Here is a 21,558-nt window from a genome sequence, read left to right on the forward strand (position 1 = left end):
AATTTTTCGACTGCTTTGTTGCTTTTTTTTAGAGAGAGAGAGAGAGAGTGAAAGGGCACAATGATTGAAAAGAAGAGAGATAAATGTAATTAAACGCGCATGCAAATCGACGGTGAAACTACCAGACCACTATCTCGGTTACAGCGGCGAAGCGTGAATGATCGATTATCGATATTTCCCCATTTGAAGGTATACTAAAGAATCGATTATTAAGGGGTTGCGAACACCATGTCATCGATCATTTTCCGTAGGTTTAAATGACAGATCGATCGATTCATCGCAAAGCACGCCACGCCACTGCTCGGTCAGCAACGTCGCAAAATTCCTGTCACACTTTCTTTTTTGAATGGAAAACCACTAAAACTACGGAAATTCTTGAACACCTCCATGCTTTTCTTCTCTCTGCGAAGAATACTCTGTGAAGACATCAATGAATGATATCTATTTGATCTCCTCCAAAAAAATGAAATGAGAGTGAGGATTTTCGAACACCGCAAACGGGACACGTGGTCTGGTAGCGCAAACTTGGATTCAACCGAGCAAAATATGAATTTTCTATTTATAATTATGTGGATAAAACCGATGGAAATTCGTGTGGGGAGCTTACATCACTTAGTTAAGGTATGTTATCCGTGCGTTGATTATAATGCGTTGTTTCTTGCTGGGGACAAGGTCCTAACCTTCTCGTTTCAGTGAAACCCCCAGGGCCCCAGAGGTTGGTAATTACGCATTCTCCATCGATGTTACTATCCGCATCTTGAACACGTCGTTAGATCGTGGCAAATGTATACTCGCTCCCTCGTATCCCTCTTATCCCTCGTTTTCTAAATGACTCCCGGGGGCCCCTAATCCACCAAATCTTCAATGGAATCCGTTGGCAAGTGAACAACTCCTTTCGGGTGGGTAAATCTGCTTGTCACGTGGAGCGCATTTAAGTTTAGCACAGCAGAAACTTCCTACGAATCAAAGTTGTCCATGGTCAGACAATATTGAAAGTTTTCGTCTGTCTATCTCAATATTTTAGGTTTAATACTCTCTAATTCTCCTTCCTACTTCCAAATTTACAAGAGCTTCCCTATTGGTTAGCTACAGTTTTACAATGCGAGAAAGAACACTAAGAAATGGCCCGAACTATACATAACAAGGTGGTTACATTTTTACCATATTAACCCTATACTCGACCAGTTTTTCCATGTACCTAACTTTTTTTTCCAAACCGCGTTCCCCAATTTGGACATGATTTTTCTGCACCAAGTTCACTTAAGTTCACAAAACTCACTCACGAGATTATGTCCCCCTCAAAATTAATCTCACCGTGATCATTTTTCAATGTACTTTTTACTGAGAATCTGTCTCTGAAATCAATTCTATATAAGTATGATACTAATTATTGAATCAGATTCAGGAAAGAAAACTGGGAGAAAATTTGTTGCGGAAACAAAAAATTTACAATTTACAATTCATTTATATAAATAAGGTTTGCCAATAACGAGGTATAAAAAAACAAATATGGCGTCAAAATTACTTCAGATAATAGCATATGTGGTAAAATAAACAATTTTTTGAAAAATGTCCGCGATTAGTTTGGCGACTGCTGCAATTTTTTCGTTCAGGTACAACGTGCGATTGCTTCTATTCTCCAAAACAAAATTTATTTAAAAATAACCTATCCACTACAGGAACATGTCTTTTATCTATCTCTACATGAATTAGATTCAATTCAAATAATCAAAAATTAAAACGTGAGAATAATAATACAATTATTATTTAAACGAACTGGAATTATAAAATTGTTTTGAAACAAATTGTATTTAAAAATAACCTAACCACTGCAAGAATATGTATAGTATCTATCTATATGAATCAGATTAAATTTGATTGATCAAAAATAAATAGTAACGTAAGAATAATAACAAAATTATTTTCTACAGGAGAACAAGGATTCAAAAATTATTTTCTCTTTGAAAAATTAAAAAAAAAGGTTTACCAGTTTAATATCTCAAAACATGAGACGTTCTTCCTTTCGCACGTGGCTGCTTATAGCCTTGTTTGCGTGCCTCAAAACGATAGATTCAAAAAACGCGATCGACGACCGGCAAAGAAACCGATTACGTCGAGCAAATCGTCGAGTATTTTAAAGAAAACTCGAACCGTACGGAAGGAAATCTAAATGTAATAGGACCTGTGCGCAACGTAGCTCGCTGCAAATTTTACCACAAACTTCAAAGTAGTTGCAGCGCACATACGAGAGGGGATGAAATAAAGATGCACGGCCGTCAAATGGACGCATTTCTGCCAAACGGAACTATGTGCGTTAAGACATGAGCCATGAGACCCATAAGAATACACGCATAACAGGGCTCACGACATAACGCACATAGTTCCGTTTGGCAGGAATACGTCAAAATATTTTGTGCCGAGCTCCCGAGCGCGGTGGAGAGAAATATGGGGCGGGCGGGGGGGGGGGGGGGGGGGGGAATATTGAGGGGCTCTGTCTTTGTTTACCTTGCATTTGCATATTTCCCCATGCCTAACGTCAACTTTACCTTTCCCGCAAAACTTCAATTTATGCAGCGAATACTGTCGTGTCACACGCCTTCATCTTTAATGGGATTCCTTCAACTCGTCCTCCTCCGATGACGGATTTTCTTTTTGTCATGGGAACGGAGTTCCCCATGATATTACAATCGTTCCGTTGCTTTCGCTATGGGATTCCCTATACCTCTGCGACCTTGAGCGTTTCGCCCAATCTCCGATTTTTGGTTGATTTTCCGATGTATCAAAAACCGTTGTATTTTTTAGCCAATCATGTCTCTACGTCAAGTTGTGTTGATTGCTAAAATTCGCTTTCAGCGAGTTTTTTTCCAACTTGAGATGTCGTGTCTGACTGGTAAATCTGCGCAGATCCACGAAGTTCCGTTTTTAGGCAAATTCTTTTTTTTGGGAGGTTCTGATTGGTTATTTTTCGCCATCAGTTTTCTGTTCGTTGGTGCAAAAGATCGCCTACCTCGTTGCTCTTGAGAAGCCGCCATTATCCCACCTCAAATTTTACAAATAGAAATAAAGAAATTATAACTATTGTGCAAGGTGGAAAACTGCTCTGGAGGACCCGTTACGGATATATGAGCCAAAATCGGAACTCGATTGATTGATTTATTCCATGAATACAGAAATATTGCCTCAGCTTACTGCCGCGATGGCAAATGCCTGCTGATATGAACCTTGAGACACATGATAGCATAGGCAAACAATGTCTCACAGAGAAAGGCGCTTAGCTCATTTCTCCAGAAGCTACGAAGACGCGAATCGCAGAATCGCTCAAGGACAACTCTTGTGATAAGTCCCGCCCATCGTCCGAGTCTTTTAAATGCTATTTTTTCCCATTCTTTCGCCGATCTGTGATAGCCTAGTCGACTGAGGCGCCCCATATTTTTGATAAGGTGCGGGCAATAGGTGATCGGGAGTTCGATACCCGGCTATGGGAGATAATTTTTAATGGTTGTATTGAATGTTTTAGACCAATCATCAAAAAATAATTAATACTAGATGATAAATGTACGAACATTTTCTCGTGAGTTAATATGTTAAACAAAAATACTGGAATATACCTCCTTCATATAATCAGCCACATGTTCCCCCAAATTAATGACGTTATTTTCTTTTTTCAATAAAGTTAATCTGCATTCAACGTTCGTAAGTTAAGCAAAAAGTACCTATTGATACAAATAGAAAGACATGAAAATAGTATGCTAACATTTCAGTTGTTTTTTTTTTTTTAATTTATTTTTTGTTTTTTTGTTTTTTCAATAAAACAAATTGACTGGGACTAGAATCATCGTATCTCTGAAGACAAAAGCTAAGTTTTTTGATACAGAAATACTAATATATTCATCCTTTATATAATCAGGGAGATGTTGACCCAAATATTGATGTATATTTTCTCTGTTCGCCCAAATTAATGATGGTATTTTCTTTTTTCAATAAAATTAATTTACATTCCACGTTCTTAAAGCAATATTTTCTCCAAAATTCAGCAAAAAATAACAACATATACCTACGCAACAAGTAAATAAATAAATAAAGCAATGACATGAAAGTAGTATAGGTAGTACACATCTAACATTTCGGTTACATCTATTTGAATGAAAAAATGGCAACTTAGGAAGCACATAGGTCACTTATCGACGGTGAAACTACCAAACCACGTATCTCGGTTTGCGACGTCGCAGACTTCCTGTCATACTTTATTTTTTAAATGAAAAGCTACTTAACGTCCAGTCTTGAAAATTTCCGTGATTTTTCCTCTTCGTGCGGAGAAAATTCTGTGAAAATTTCAAGGAATGATATTGATTTGGTCTACTTCAAAAAAATAAAATGTGAGCGGAGATTTTTAAACACCGCAAACGAGATACGTGGTTTGGTAGTTTCACCGTCGTTATGATGCGTATTCGGGCATATGCGTAGAGTAAAAATATCATACTTTACGCCGAAAAAACGAAACTGAAAGTTAAATGCGTTAACTTCCAAAAACCATACATAATCCAACGAAAATAAATAATTGGTAAATAACAGCTTTCTTGTATGCAAAGAAAAAAAATTAAAAATGTTAAAAAAGAGATGTCGACACAAAATTACATAGCCCCTTCAATTCCGAAGATACTACAAGCGAACTGTACCTACCTTAAAATTTTCATATCCCAGAAGCAAAAGTTCCCATGACGAATATTGCTATCGCTAGCGATTGCAAAAACCAACTTGTTATTTTTTTTCTTTTATTAATTTATTTATTTTTTTTCTGTTTATAAATTCTCGTTTTTAAGAGTTTCATTTGCTTCTGGATACGCTTTCAAAACTAGCAAAACTAGTTGTCAAGCTAGTTTAGGCAGTGTATATGCATACCGAGAATTTTGAATTATTTAACCCGTAGTTGCATCGATAGCAATACCATATCGATGGTGAAATTACTAGACCACGTATCTCGTTTGCGGTGTCTAAAAATCTCCGCTCTAATTTTAGTTTTTTGGAGGAGAACAGTTCAATATAATTCCTTAAAGTTCTCACATAATTTTTTTCTCACTTAGAAGAAAAATCACGGAAGTTTTCAAAAATTGACTAGTGGTTCCCTATTCAAAAATTAAAGTATGGCAGGAAATCTGTAACGTCGCAAACCGAGATACGTGGCCTGGTAGTTTCACCGACGATATGTCGTCGGCAATTAGTCAAATCAGACATTTTATCAAATTCCGAGGCTGACAGTCAAATTTTGACAATTTTGTAAAATCATGGCGAAAAACTCACGAGTTTCCACTATTTTATTTTTCCAAAAAATGACTCATTAAATCTACGAGCTCTCCTTGTTGATTCCTCTTCACATGCTTCTCTGTATTTAAATGTTAAAATTTTAAAAAAAAAAATCTGTATTTTTGACACATATATAAAAATGTATGCTATAAATTACAACATAAATGTTCGTGCAAGGAACTAAATACCGCTTAAAATACTATTCTACGATGCATTATCTTTCAAAGATTTCTTTTTCGTATGAAAATGAATAATTTTATTTGTCTAAAATTAGCAGAAGAATCAGAATTTCAATTTAGGTAAGAATATTTGACTATTTGCCTCGGCATTTGATAAAATGCCTGATTTGACTGTTTACCTGCGACACATAACTAGATTGGAAAAGATCTAGAGTCCAGACTCTTAAAAACATCGACAAGAAAAAGTACTCTTCATTCAATCAGAATCTAGCTTAAATCAAGAACCAAGCCTCTTAATTTAAGCGGATTTCGTTTTGATTCAAGCAAAAATCCGATTGAATCAAGAGTATTTTTTCTTGTCAATGTTTTCAAGAGTCTGGACTCTAGATCCAATGTGTGTTTTTTTTCTAGTGTACATTTTTTACCGTCCTCGGGAGAACATTTTAAAAGAGCGTTTTTCCTCAAGTTGGTACGTGAAGTTGGAATTTGAATTTCCTGGTGAGCACATTAAATGTTTAAAACGTCCTTTTTCCTTAGCCCTGAAGTATATCGAGCTACTGTTAGTTTGACAAGAACTTTATGACATTTTCGGAGGCGCAGGGAGCCGGGTCGAGCAAAAGGGAGGACGTTGAGCGCCACCGCAACGCGCCACATCAGATTACGTCACTGAAAATTAAATAGGTCTCCATTAAAAGCTTTCGTAGGTGAATTATGCAATTTTGAGGATGTATAAAAGTTCCCGGGAGTATTAAATCACACACTTTACAAGCCGTGCGTACAATTTGATGCCGCTTCCCTTCCCTCGTCCGACACACGCGACCGAATTTAATAACGCATCTCATATTAAACTGTCTGTGGATCGTAAAATACGCGCCGTCGCACAGTGGATCGAGTCACTAAAAAAGGTCGGACAAAATTTCGAAACTTTAAACCCTTATAACTCCGTTTATACAAAACTTTGAGATTCTAAAAGTGGTTCCATTGGTTTTCTCGTGAAAATTTCTTTTAGAAACACCCCTTGAAATTTAAAATGTGACGAGATAAACGTCAAAATTTGCAGTTTAAGTCAAAAATTTGATGTCCGACCTCTCTAATTGACTCGATCCACTGTGCGGCAGCGCGCAGCCCCGGCGGAAACGCGGTCCTATTGGAAAATAGAACGCAGATTCAATTTTGTCCTAGGTAACTGACTCAATTCACCGAAAATAACGGTAATTGGGGAGCATTTGACGAGCTCAACTTTATTAAACTTGGGGTCATAATTATGACGCCATGAAAATACAGCTCGTCGGTCACTGGTGACTTTACTTTCGGAGTTACCCTCAACGCGGGGGTGGGATAAAGCAGGTTTAATCAACTGGTCATTTTGAAAATATGAACGATGTTGGCGCATTTATTTGAAATCACCGTCGTGAAAATCGTCTAAAAACAGGGAGAATGTTTTAAACCCACACTGATGTAGATATTAGGGCGGTTCATTTTATAGGATAGTTTTACAGTGTCTGCATGAGATTGCCAATTTTACTAGAAAAATCGCGCCTTCAATTTTTCAGATACAGCACGGACGTCCATCAAGCACGAATAGTTGTATCTCTGCGCCGTCGTTAACGCGCATCCTTTCCCTCGCTCTATTTCCATGTTGTGTTTGTTTCCGTTTGTCTTATTTGTATTATTGCTTTAAACTAGAGCAGAGCATTGCGAGTTCACGACTCACGCCATCGCGTCTTACATTTTTCATATGCAATGTGGACATCCATCTTGCGAGAATAGTTGTATCGCGTTTACATTTTAGATGTCTCTTACTTTTGAATTTCGAAATTAATTAAGGTTAAGTTTGCCCAAGATATGCTATGATATGTCCAAATCAATAGTCATTTTGAAAAGGAAGAAATATGTTTAAAGGCCTCTCATGAGGTCTATAAAGTGTGCGTATGTCTAAAAATCGAACCGGCTATCGTTTCTACGGGCGTTACACATAGAGAATGAAGGAGGGGGATGATAAAGCGCCTGTATGTCAACAAAAAGGTGACAATTTCACAAAAAAGTGTTTACGCTTCAGAAAGTAGTTCTTGGACCTCTGTTCACCACTGTAAAAGCACCTCTCTTCACTCCTACCTAACTCTCTCTTCTTTCGTTCATTTGAGAAATTTTCCGCATATATTCTCGGTCGTAATTATTTTTTTCTCTTCTTATTTTGCTATCTGTCAGAGGGGCGCGTTTTTGGCGCGCCAAGGGGACATATCTGCCAATGGTAGATTGGCCTTATGGCCAGCCCGAGCCTGGATATCCGTATCGAATGCGATATTTTTCCTCTAAAAAAACCACGCCTTTATTAAGTTGAATTTGTTTGTCCAAATTGGTAAGTGAATTCTTTAGTCTCCTGACAACAGAATTGCGATCTCAAAATTCGAGAAAAATGACAAGTAGCTGAAAAAATGGAACTAGGTGCGATATGTCGCATGTCGTTCTGACACAAAATATAGCGTCCATCGAATCACTTTAACACCTCCCCAACTAAGAGAAAAAAACCTAGACCCTACCGAAAAAAAATTCGTGCCCCCGGAAATTCTAAGACATGACAATTCGCTTTGTCCTCTGTTGCTCTCATGAGTTTTCACGAGAGGAACTTTAGCGAGCTTTAATCGACTAGTCAATGGTCAATCGCGAGGATTCACGTGTGCTTAGTGGAAAAGATCTACCGTACCTCCCCGTCTCACCACTTCCGATGCGCATCGCCGTTTCTTCGAGAAGTTTAGGGAGCTCGCACTTGGAAATCATTACGGTGAGCTTTGATAGCCATTAGACGAACGTGAAAGGAAAGGTCAGCAACTCTTTTTTTTCCGCCCCACCTCTCTTCTATCTCATTCGTCCGTTTTGCAATAGATAGAGAGGATTTAACGACTTGAGAAGCATTTGAAACGCGGGTTGGGGCGCAGCGCGGCGCACGGTGGATCGATTCAATCGGAGAGGTCGGACAAAATTTGGAAACTTTAAACGCTTATAACCCCGTTTAAACAAAATTTTGATATTTTAAAGGTGGTTTCATTGGTTTCCTCGTAAAATTTTCTTCTAGTAGCACTCCATGAAACTTAAAATGTAACGAAGTGAACATCAAAATTTGCAGTTTTAGTCGAAAACTTCATGTCCGACCCTCTGATTGATTCGATCCAGTGCGCGGCGTGCGCGTATAGCTACTCGTCCTAATGGAGCTGTAAAAAGTTTCAGAGAAGTGGAAACTTCATCGAAATCGTTTGAGCGCTCATTAGGCGTTAAAACCTCTCCAGTTTGACGATTCATTGATCTTCACCTGGAGGCGTTTTTAGCGAGGGAGCTCGTGTAACCGTTAGGTGCTTTGTGCCGCTGAGAACATTTACATTGAAATGATCGAAGTACTTGGACATTTGTAAATTATTATGCTATGAGTGGGCGTCGTTAAAATGCAATCAAGCTTACTCGTGGGTTTTATTTCAAAATAAGGAACTATTTGCATGGCAGATTTTGACAGTATTGTATAATGTATAGCTTCTCTTATGCGCGGATTAGGAGTACGGTAAATCAGTGGAGTAGCTAGGAATTCTTTAAGGGGGGGGGGGTCTGGGGGGTATGAAATACCACCCAGTTAAGTGGGGATCGGGAATTTCCGGAGGTTTCTCCCCCGGAAAATTTTTCAAAATTGTACAACTAAACTGTGATTTTGAGCTATCTTTCGATGAAAATTTGAATATTTTCGAAAGGCTGTTTAAAGAAAATAGAGCAGAATTTCAAAACCACGCAAAATTTGAAACAATGAACCCAGGTGGACAGAGCTGTGACTGTCAAAACCAGCCCGCTGGCATAGTATGATGAAATAAAAATAATAAAAAACTGAACTCGCGTTGCTTGCTTTTGCGTCTCGCCTTAAGAATTCTGCATTTTTGCTCCTGGCCTTTCACCAATTCAAGCCATTTCAAGAAGGAAATCAATTAGGCGGTCTTAAATAACAAAACTGGGATAAATTGGGGACTCAAAGAACTGGCATCATATAAATTTCATTAAATTTATAAATGTTTGAAGTAGCAAGCCAATAGATCTAAGAATTGCAATATGAAAAAAATTAGGGAGGGAAAATAATTGATAACTGAAGAAATAAAGGGTTTGGAAGACGAGGCGCATTTAAGTGCAGTTTTTGCAATTCTGGGCGATAAGTGTTTGAAGTTTTTAAATTACAAGGATCCTCATGGCGAAATGAAAATTCAATCTGACTTTTTGATGCTTAAAAATTGGAATTTGGGATCGAATTTTGCACAGAATCTGCACTGAGATTACTCTCATTTGGTATCATTAATATTTCAATGTTTCCACAAACTGCACTTACGTGCTTTGTCCTTCAAGCCCGTCAAATTTAAGTTTTTTATGAATTACTTTCTCTCAAAAGCGCGCTTTGCCGTTTTTTTCACATTGCTGTCTCACAATCTTTTATTTTTGTTTTATTATTTGTCACTTTTTTCAATGAAAATGGCCCTCGACAGCACCCTTCAAGACGGCCAATTTAACCTTTTCTCCTCTTCTTTCCCCCTTTATTTTCCTACAACTCTTTTGTTAACTTCATCTCTGTCCCGTCTTGAAATTAAATATTTATTTTTTCCTTAGGTGAAAGTTCAACGGCACCTCGGTACATTACATTTTAATGTAAAATATTTGGAACACTCAGACAGGAATTTTCTCACCCTTCTTTCAGTCTATCTCCCCCTATTTGAACAATTCCGAAAACTCAGGGTGGAGGGAGGAATATATCAAAGTGGAAAAATAAACATTTCACCTTCCTCTGCTAATTCGATGAATCATTTTCCTTTGTTCTTTCTCTCTTGTTTGGCTCATCTGAGTTAGCGTATTCGAGGAGTGTTTGTAGCCACATGTTTCTTGAGGTAATTTTTAAGTTTCTTTCGTTTCGAGTTCGCTTAATGGGTTGACACGGTAGACACAGTTTAGTGAAGAGAAACCAACTAATTTGGGTTGGCTCCGAAACGATCTATTTGCCATTGCTTTCTTCCTTGAGATTGGTGTTTTTATTTCTTAAGTGTCGGACAACTCTTTAATACTGCCGTGCTAAGGAAGAACGCCGTATGAACATTCGAGAGTTGCCAAATTTCCTTCGATAAAGTGTTCATTTTTTAGGAAAATTATGAATATTTTCCCTTGAAATTATCAGAAGTCTTAGATCAAATACAGACAAAATTATCTGAGAAACTGTTAGACAAATATTCAAAAATGTTCCTATAACTTAGTGATTTACCCGGGGGATTTTGGCAACGCCTGAAGATTCATACGGCGTTTTTCCTTAGCACGGCAGAATACGTGTCTCTCATTCTTTCAAGTCGCCTTCAATTACAGCACCGGCAATTTGAGCGGCTTAGGATCCCGAATAGTTGCGTGCAGTAGTTTTGCGACTTTTGCTCAGTCACGGTACTATGAAAGAACTAAGTACATCTGAGCACTATGAAAGTTGATGCTGGTGATCAAAGCGCGTCGTGCTCAAAAGCAAGGCGAACATCTAAAGGGTTTGCAGAGGTTTTGACTTCCCACAAGCCAAAAGTGTTCCTTTAAATGAGTCTTTTTTTTTCTTTCCAACTCACTCAGTCCGATGTACGTGCGAAAAACCGGGAAGGACCTCCGAATGAGGGATGGAAGCGCGCGAAGGTGCGGGCGGAATGAAACGGAAAAGAACGGAGAGTGAGGTGAAAACAATGAATGAAGAACGTTTACTCGCGGTCGCCCCAGTTTCCCTCCATTCCCCCAGCCCCCCACCCGCCCCCTTCAGTTTCCAACCCCCTGCCGTGAGTTCTCCACCCCTGTGCTACCTATCCTACCCTGCCATAGCTTCTGATCCTCGATTATCCAGCGGCGCTGAAACACTCCCCGTCCTGGGTCGTTCGTCGAGTGCTGCTAGCCACCGCTGCTGCTGAGGCAAAAGCTCGCGGCGCAACGCCGCCAGGCTCCCCGGAAAAAATCACCGCTTAAATATGAAATGAGTCATTTCGCGACCCACCTGGCAATCCTGCCCCCAAGACTCAGCACCGCAGCCTCAATCCAATTATAAACAAGTTTAAAAGCTCAAACTGGAAAATTTATCAATCACGCTATGCTGCTCCGGGTTTATATCCATCCTGAACGCCGCCCATCTCTCCCCCCCCCCCCCCCACGACACCCGCTGCCTCGTTGCTTCTTGCACCTTGCAAGTACGCAAAACTAACGGTGGGAACACCTATTCTACCCTTCTTCTCGGAACACCTCCGGAGTTCTGCAAAGCGCAGATTCGACCGGTGTGGCTATACTTCTTCTCAGTTTATGAAGCTTGTTCAATCGTGAAATTCAATATTTGTCTAAACGTGCCAAAGCCGAATGGCCGTCCAAGTGTTACGTATGGCACTTGGGGGGGGGGGGGGGGGGTCCGAGCTTTTCTTACGGAGCCTAACAAAGAGGGGTGGGGGTCAAACCGAGTCTCACGTAAGCTTTCCGCTGTAAAGAAGGCTATTTGTCCAAAAAATAATAATAATAAAAAAACTAGCTCCCTTGCTCTTACTATTTCGGGAAAAAATTCCCAGATGTTCTTAAAAAAATACCCCTAAAAGTCCCCAATTTTGGTTTTTTATAACTGGTAAGCACCCTGACGATTAAATTTCAATCATTTGCTTTTTATTTTTTTTGCCGATTTTTATCAAAATACCTTTACAGAAGCCTTAAATTTATATTCCAGCTATTTTATCAGGCTTTCTCCGTTTTTTTTTCTAAAAAAAATGGGGGAGGGGGTTCCGGCCAATCTTACGTAATTCAAAAGTAGGGTCAGAGATATCTTACGGGAGTCTTACATTATGAGGGGGGGAGGGGTCAAACAGTTGGAAAAAATGCCTTACGTAATACTGAAACAAGCATTAAGGCATTTTGGCTGAGTGTTTGACTCCCGTCCCTCATTTTAATGCACCCATAAGACAACCTCTAACCTCACTCCTTTTTTTCATCACGTTAGACTGGCTTGGCCTCCCCTCCCTCCCTACCCGCATGTACCCCCAATTTTCCAGAAAATAACGGAGAGCGCCAGGGACTTCCTCCATTCTGTCGAGTCGCCTTCAATTACCATGTCAGCAATTTGCGCGGCTAAGGAGCACGATTAGTTGCGAGCAGTTGTTTTGCCACTTTCGTTCAGTCCTGGCAAGGAAGACACATTGATTGATATGATCTTACCGCGGGTCTTTCCTTACGTCGAGTTAGCCTTCAATAACCATGACGGCAATATGCGCGACTTGGGAGCACGATTAGTTGCGCACGGTAATTTTGCCACATTCGTTCAGTTGCGGGAAGATTGCATAAAAATCATCTCTAGGAGGTCTCATGTTTATGTGATTTTTTTTCATCTTGTGCTCTCAATAGTAAAATGTCTTAGCATGCACGGATTTAATGATAAAAAGAAAGTTAGTGAAAAGCTCATGATAGGCTAGTATTACAAACCCTCGGAAGTGAGTCACACCAGAAAATTGATGTGACACATTGCTATCAGCCCAGCAAGCTTTTTTCTAAAGGAAGGCGTCGACTTTTAATTCGCCTATCAATTTGCCTGTCAAGTGTTTCGTGGGAAGTTAAACTTTCCTTATGTTAAACCTTAGCAGCATTATCACTCGAAGATAATCGCAAAACGTGTTCCTCGTGAAATCTTCACTCATACAATGGAATATTTAATGAGTTCCATCTAGGAACAGAGATGGTTAATGGACAGATTCGCGTCCTGCGAGTGCCATCTGAAACGTAAGATGACGGTTTTTCCAAAAATGCATCACTGCATTTCATTTTTTCGCCTTCATTTGACGGTATAGACAAGCGGACTCTTACAATACAGATGTCAAGTTTCACAACCTCTATATAATGCTGTGTTCGGCGAATTCAACCAAAATATTCTTTGAGAAATATTTTTTACAATTCGTTCCTTTGCCAAGAGATTTTGAGTTTGATAGGTATATCAATTTGCGGCGATGCAGGCTTCCTGTCAGACTTTATTTTTTGTCACCGTCATTTTTCGAAAATTTCAAAGATTTTTCTCCTATTTATGAATGATATTCTGTGAAAACTTTAAGCCATGATGTTAGCTCGGTCTCCTTTAAAAAATTAAATAGGAGCTGAGATTTCGCAACTGAGATCCGCATTTTTGCAGTTTCATACCGTCGACGTATGGCTTTTTAAGGCTTTTAGACGAAGGAGAGGCATACATTATGGGTCATCAAAATAAATGGTACGGATAACATCCGTCTACATTTTGTTTTCTTTTAAAAAACGAGTCGACTGTTCAGCAGAGATTCCTTCCTTGAGCTCGGAAGGCAGGGATGACAAAAATCCTGCCGAATTTCCATCGCAAACTGTCTGGTGCGCAATCGGGAGCATCGATGTTTCCTTTCTGCAGACTCACTGCACTCCCCACGCGCCGCAGGATTTTTGTCAACCCTCGCCTTTCGGGCCAAGCAGGAATCTTTTAAATTCAAACCAAATTAAACGCTCTTTTTTTTTAAAGGAAAATCTGCATGATTTCTCTTCTATTATCTATATGATTAGGAATTTTAAGTAATAAAGACCATAAGGAATACCAAAAATTTAAATAAGGGGCCGTTCATAAATTACTTAAGGCTCTCATGGGGAGGGTAGAGTCCCTTTATAACCCAGAGTTAAGACAACTCACTTTTGGTTAGGCTGAAAGTGGCCTAAAAAAAAATCCAATTCTGATTGGTTCTCGCTCATGGAGGCCGAAACGAGTGCACCAAGATGGCGGTACCTCGAATGTGAACAAAAGTAATGAAAATATAACTAAATTGTGGTTTATCAAGAGTGAATTGTTATTTTAATCGCACCAAAATGAAAATATATTAAGAAATTATCCACTAATCAATCTAATTTTAAGGTTTTGATCAGTTTTTGTTGATGTTGTTGTTTTTGGATGACAGACATCGGAGGATTCCTTATCCTTATCCCTCAATATCGTTCGTTTGAGTGCACTCGTTTCGGCCTCCATGGCCAGCCAAGGCCGGCTGCCAGTCAGCTGATAATCGAGTTGTCTTAACTCTGGGTTATAAAGGGACTCTAGGGGAGGGGGGGGGGGGGGGTCTATAACAGCCTTTCGTTGCCTTACGAGGGGGGAGGAGAGGGTACGGCTGAGCCTTACGTCAACTTTTTAGCCTATATTTCAAGAAAATGCAAAAATCCATATTTCGTCAGGTTGATAATAAAATTCAAGATGAAATAGAGGAAATCAGGAAACCACCGATTGCTGGCCGATCGAACCATGCCCTATCATTTCTCTTGATTCCCACTTCTCCACTCATTCTCACGATGATGAGTAGTGACTTCATCCTCACGTCAACTTTATACTTTTAACTATTTACTCCCAAGGCCAAAAGAATCTTCAATTTTGCTCCATATTTTTGTTTATTAAACTAATTATATCATGAATCTTGCCTGTGAACTTACTCCAGAAATTTGGTTTCACATAAAAAAATTGTGGCTTAAAAATTTCATTGTGTTCTAAAGGGAAACGTCATGCTTCGATCTACGATAACTGAGAAAGGGGGGGGGGGGGGGTTAGTCGAGACTTACGTAATTTGGGGGGGGGGGGGGGGGTTAAGGGATGCCTTACGGTGCTGCACAAGGAGAAGTATGGGGGTCAAAAAATGGGGAAAAGGTCTTACGTAATTTATACTAAAGGATGTTAACTGAACACTATGCTACATTAATTCCTGTCTGGAGTCTGCTTTTTCCTCCAAGAAAAAACAAGTTTATTGGACGGCCCCTGTATACTACTGTATACCCTCATACAGGGACCCTGGACCAGAGTTGCTAAAGGAATTTCATCGTATGAAATTCTTGAAATTTCCTCATAAAATTTCTTGAAATTTCCTCATAAAATTTCTTGAAATTTCCTTATGAAATTTCTTTTTGTAATCTTTCATGAAATTTCTTAACTCTGCCCTGGACCTTGGATTCAGAAGTTTCTCTGAAGCAAGAGGAGCCCTTTTCGATTACCTTTCAATCAAAATGCAATCCTCACTCAGATTTTTTGGAAAAAATAACCCTGCGATGCCCTACGCGGCATTTATAAATATGATCAAGGCGTTAAAATATATGCACCGCGTGGGCGCGAACTGTGGACGCTCTGGTCACGGGGCGAGCGCTTTACCGCCTAGCTATGCCAGCTGATAGTGAGACGGCGAATTTGCCAGTACATAAGGCAAATAAAGTTCTTTCTTTCTCCACTAGAGCTGAGAGTAGAGACGCATCGGTGAAACGCTCTTGCTTACTGATGATCTGCGGCAGGATTTTTGTCATCCCTGACCTTCTAAGCCAAGAAGGAATCTCTGCTAAACTCAAACGCCTTAAAAAACAGGGTACCCAGGATTTGTTTATCCCAGGGTTCACTCAGGAGTTAAATGAGTTGCCCTTATATCCTCTGAAGCAGAAAATGCAGCTCGGTTTGTTATATTGCGAGCGGTTATAAAAACCGTCGCAAAACTGGACGGGGGTAAAAGTTGGATCTCACGCTAGCATTATTGCCAGATTTTGCTGCCAAATTTGCGTCTCTTTATTAAAATCTGGCGAGAAGTGAGGAAATTTCATCGCGCAATTTGGCATCTCTTCATTCCAGGAAGAGCTATAAGCATCTTTCGTCTCCTGACGCTGTGAAAGCTGGAGCTCCAAGAGGAAGTTTCTAAGTTTGTTGCATTTTAATACCTTTCATTGGAGGCCCGGGCCGCCCGGAAAGATATTATGAAGATGTAAACACGTTGTTAGTGATTCTTTGCCAACTTTTTAAGGATGGCGCAAAAGTTTTTTCTCTGGCATCCTCCCTATATTCTCTTTTCAATGCCTGTTTTCCTTCATTTTCGTAGCATAGGCAACAAACCAACCAAGGAGCAGGAATCTATTCATAGAAACATGTTTTAAAAGCTTTGTGTCACACGATCAAATCGAGTCATCAAATTTTCAAGGTGAGGCATTTTTCTTCAAATACCAGAGCCTCGCAAGTTTTTTATGGAATAGGTGAGCTCTGATTAGCTAACTCCGCCAATCGTTTCGCCAAATACTTGCAGGCCGCAGGTATTCGAAGTAGAAGTTTCTATATAACAAGGTGGTAAAATGGTGCTGGGTCCACACTATTTTGCGGTAAAGACAAAGCCAACAAGTTCAACATTTTCAATTAAAGTCAAACATTTTGAGCTCTAATAATTTTCTTTTTAACCCTGACAATTTGATGACTCGATTTTATCGCGTGACACTAGCTTATCTTCCTCCATACACTTTGATAGAACTATTGAAGAAATAGTTAAGTAAAATTTCGAAAAACGCTCAAAGATACGCCTTTTTAATTTCATCAAAATCGGTGTCTCGAAAAAATTCCATGCGGTAGAGGGTTAGGTAATCACTAACGTATGAAATATTTTATACAGGATTCGGGTCCTGCTGCACCAGGCTCTGATCTAATCAAGGGTTGATTTACATTTCTGACTGTACTTTTTTCTAACTCTTCAGTGGAAAAAAAATACAAATTTATTGAGATGCGCTCCGATTTTTCTATGGAACGACCTTGCCGCATTCATCGTTCTGGGAGCAGAGAAGGTAAGGGCGCAGCCAGGCCTGCCACATCCCAGCTCGGGCCCTGGTACCAGTTTTAAGGTCTGAGCCACATGAGTGCCACCCCCCCCTTCGCCCGCCCCTTTACTACCAGAAAAATAATTTATAATATCATGAAAATCAATGAGGTTAGAATGAAGATAAAGTAAATAAATGATCATTACATTTATGGGGGGAAGTTTATTCACCTACAAAAAATAATTTATACCTATACTAAAAATCTTGAAAATAAATAGAGATCTTCGAAGATGTAAGAAGAACCTTACAGTGTTCCAGCGCATTTTTTAACACTTATTCACATTTTGCGAAATTTTTAGGGTAAATTTTTAACTTTTCCTTACGAGAGAAGGGTTATGGTGAATTCGAAGTAGTGCCACACGGGCCCCGGTATCAGGGACCCAGTATCCCCCCCCCCCCCAATGTGGCGGGCCTGGGCGAGGCCCATATTTTAGGACGGCAACGTTGTTGTATATTTCAACAATTAAAGCATTACTCGCATAATTTAAAATGTCGCGATAAAAATCAGAAATAGTTTGCCTCATCGGCACAATTGGCAACGCTGGAATTAAGTGACTGTGCAAGAGAAATAGTTGAAGCTACCTTATTTAGAGTCTAATGCTATGAACACAATCCAAATTTCATGTTCACTCTTTGATACAATTATTCGGGCTCCATGGATGTCCATGTTGCATACGCACAAAAAGAAGGCGTTTTGAAGTCAGGAAGTCTGAAACGTCGCGAACTAGGATACGCATTTTCAACTTTCAACTTACATCAATAAGATTGCCGTATGTCTGGATTGTTTCATGTTTCTGCTGTTTTCCCCACTTGAGAAAACTAATTATGACGCTCAAGTCCGAAATTTGAAAACTTTGCAAAAAAAATGTGCAACGTTGTAGGGGAGATGCGCTCTTTAAACGTTAGCCATCGATGCATCGAAAATGCCGTAACAGTGACAGGAAAATTTCAAACATAGGTACCTAATATTCGCAGGTCCTTTGCTGCACCCCCCCCCCCCTTCGCTTTAAGGTTTCCTGGTCCCCCTCCCCGCTTCCCCCGCCTTCATTGGCGCTTATTCAATTTCGCGCCAAGTAATTTAAAAAAATGCATAAATCCTGCACTTCCAAACTTCGGTCGGATGATTATTTGGACTGCATTTTGCAATTTGGAACTAAAAATTCTAGCCCGGTTTAAAAACAACGTATGTGCCATTAGTTTCCCTATGCACATAAGTGTTTTTCCAGAAGAGCCAGAATTTATAGTTCCAAATTGCAAAATGCAGTCCATTTCAGGGTGGGGTGGAGGGGGGTGGGACATGAATAAGGACATTAATATAGGGTATTTTGACGACTACATGCAAGGACAAGGAGCAAAATCAGGTGTGGGTCACTCACTTTTAAAGAGGAATCATCCTAGAATAACAAGCGCTCCAATGAAGCTCTGAGAAATAAGCTGCCTCATCTTCTCCTTGCCTGTAAACAAATCTCATGCGGAGGGAAGGTAAACGCACGCGGCTGATGCATCTGCGTCGAATCGGGGGATTGAGCGAACCGAACAGCGAGAAGTTTCAGACGAGAGACAAGTCCTACGTCTCCAGCACCAGACATCCAAATTTTTACAATTTTCTACTTTAAACCCTTCCTCGCGATTGCGTCATTGACGTCGTGTAAAAAGTTAGCAAAATCGTGCATTAGACGGTGAAATCGTACCTCACCCGCGTTTGTTTACTTTCGTCTTCCAGTTTTATCATAACCGTAGTTTAATTCTAACCTCAAAATGTCTCTACATGGGTGATAAGTGATAAGTTCTAATTACCCACAATGAACCTGTTCTTCTTTAAGAGTTTATACTCTCATTTCGATTTAGTTTTATCTCTCTTATCTTAATCTACGCCTATAGAAAGCTCTCACTGCCTTCTTCGTACCATTATGACGTTCGGTCTAATTGTCTGTCATCTCTTGCATCAGGCCTCCTCACCCTTTACGGTAATGATTTTTGACTTTCTTTATGGTGTTTACATTCAGGAACTCGAAGCGTTTTGTAGGAATCTCCCTCTAATGTGTCCCTATGTTAATTAACTTTCTGTTTCATCATGAGCTTAAGAGCAATAAGCAAAAAGATGAATTGAAAGTAAGTGGGCGTATTCCTCTTCCATAATATCATGCACTAAATTGTCAACAAGCTTTATCTTTTGTGTTTATCTATTTCATTCAGGACTAACTGGTTCTGACGAATATTATAATTGATTCTTATATTAAATTTCCGCTAATCACAATCAATGATGAGGCCCTATGTAGAGTACGCAAATAATGTAAGAGATCAGTAGCAGAAGGTGTGCATTCATTTAGGGATATTTTAGGTAACCCGGAAAGAAAGTAAATTATACATTGGTCCTCTAAAGCTAAGAAACAAACAGTTTGGAATTAAATATTGGGCTTTCGTAACTGGATCATTCACATAGTTAATTTGTAACTAGACTCTAGAGGAAGTGTATTAGTACTCTAGGGTGTAAATTTCTTCATGACGCAGCATTTAGTTTGAACATATCTTCAACATTCAGAGTACTAGAATGCTGTACCGCACCTACATCTTGCTTGAAAGTAGCGGGAAAAATTGACAGTTTTGACGCATTCTTAATGGGTCAAAGTGCACAGCCTGCATGTAAGTGCGACAGCCACTTACTATTATTAGTATTGTCGTCAGGACGAGCGCGCCGTATTTTACTGGTGCCAACATCTCCTAAACTCATGACAGTTTCTTACGATCTGCCAAATTTTTTCACTGTGAATTTTGCCTTTAGCTTCCTTTTTGAAAATTGAAAACACCCTAATCTGTAAACCCTCACTTTTGGAGGTATAATTTTGCCTTATGTTTTCTGCGTATTGTCAGCGCCCGGACTTTTCACCCCTATGTAATGTTTAGTTATGCCTCTGCGTCCCTCGTTTAACACAATACTTAGTCAGTCCTTATCAAAGTTAAAAATTCTCACTCTTCCTCTAAAGCATAACTTAAAAGAAATCTTATAAGAAGAGCATTAAATTATCTTCTTTACACTGCTGTGCTAAATGAGAAGTTAGGAGCTTCACCCTGGATTTACTGAGACTTGTGCCAACAAAACGTTCTCAGTGTACAAAGGAAACCTAAGTTTTTGTATTATTCTTACTTTCAAGACACTTTCTTGATATCCCTTTGAATTTCTCCTGAAAAAAAAAATTAGGTGATGTCCAGTTTTGTAATGATTTAGTGATCATATCAATAAATTACGTTTTATTTTTGTTCTAACATTGATCTGTCCCAGCAGAATTCCCAGAATCTGGATTAGTGATGTGTATCTTGTTAAATCTGATGAAATTATAAATTTTGTGTTTCTTATAGGAAAATCCTTTTTTAATCATGTTTTTTCTTCTTTTTTCAGTGATATGAGGATGCAGTAGATTCAGTGTCATCTTTAAGTGCTGTTCTCTGTAAATGTACGACCTCAGTTTTTACCTTAAATCCGCCTCTTGTTTGCGGATATTTATCTCGACTCAGCCAAATCATTTGAGTCACAATGGATGATTGGAATTCATCAAAAACACCATCTAATCAAGACCTACACAATGATAAGGTAAGAAAGCTTCTTGATTCTTTCATTTGATTTTTTATCTCATTTTTTTTTTTTTTTTTTATTTTTTTTTTTATGTACTTAATTTACGTTTGATGGATATATTTTCATGAACTGGTGTCTAATTACTTTTGTTAACTGACAAGTGGATACCATGGACGAATGGAACCATGTTAGAGAAAAATAGGAAGTTTGGAGTGCCTGGAAATAGGTACCTGAACTGTTGCGATACTTACTGCTTTGTGTAACCATGGCAGCAATAGCAATTGTTCAAGCAGAGAGTAAATTCACCTAATGGCACCAAGCATTGTTTGAATCCCACAGGCGCCATGCGCCTTATGCGCCTAAATAATTAAAGCCATGGCCAAAGTTGGCGCACAAATAAGCATGTGCGGGTATCCGAAATATTCCTCAAACGTGCAATTGCAATTGGAAGAAATCCGATCCTGATGAGTTGCAGCAAATCTATGATGAACATGTGAAAAAATGTGAAGTTGGTAAACAATATGATAAGTTAAAAAAAAAAAAAATTAAAATTAGATCATTTCTTACTTTCCAAGCAATACTGTAACAATAATCGTAATTTCTCAGATAAAAAAGAAAATTATTTTGGCTCCCAAATAATCTCTGACCGCTCCTAAATTTTCAACATGCTGGCCACAATGGCGCCTTAAGATTTTGATGAGATTCAAACTTTATCAATATATCTCACATTTTTATGCCATTTGTAGATTTTTTGGTGAAATTATATTTGGCAATTCTACAAAAAAATCTAAAATTGGCTTTTAAAAAATGAAAAATATTGGTCAAGTAATTGCTCAGACTCCTTAACGC

The 21,558-nt window shown here is 39.1% G+C and overlaps 1 protein-coding gene across 3 annotated transcripts in view; it reads left to right on the forward strand.

Annotated features, from left to right (window-relative positions):
- The window catches only part of LOC109032067 (diacylglycerol kinase eta), a 127,204-nt gene that overhangs the window by 16,074 nt on the left and 89,572 nt on the right, over positions 1–21,558 (forward strand). Inside the window, exons 1-2 of one of the 3 annotated variants that reach the window (XM_019043994.2) lie at positions 18,685–19,105; positions 20,536–20,727. In XM_019043994.2, coding sequence (XP_018899539.2) covers positions 20,671–20,727 — 57 coding nt within the window. In that variant the 5' untranslated portion in view covers positions 18,685–19,105; positions 20,536–20,670. Of the gene's footprint in view, positions 1–18,684; positions 19,106–20,535; positions 20,728–21,558 lie in introns of those variants that run through there. The other 2 variants (XM_019043992.2, XM_019043993.2) reach the window with 2 other exon arrangements.

Source organism: Bemisia tabaci, chromosome 7 (assembly GCF_918797505.1).
Source record: "Bemisia tabaci chromosome 7, PGI_BMITA_v3".
In the NCBI taxonomy this organism is placed as follows: domain Eukaryota; kingdom Metazoa; phylum Arthropoda; class Insecta; order Hemiptera; family Aleyrodidae; genus Bemisia; species Bemisia tabaci.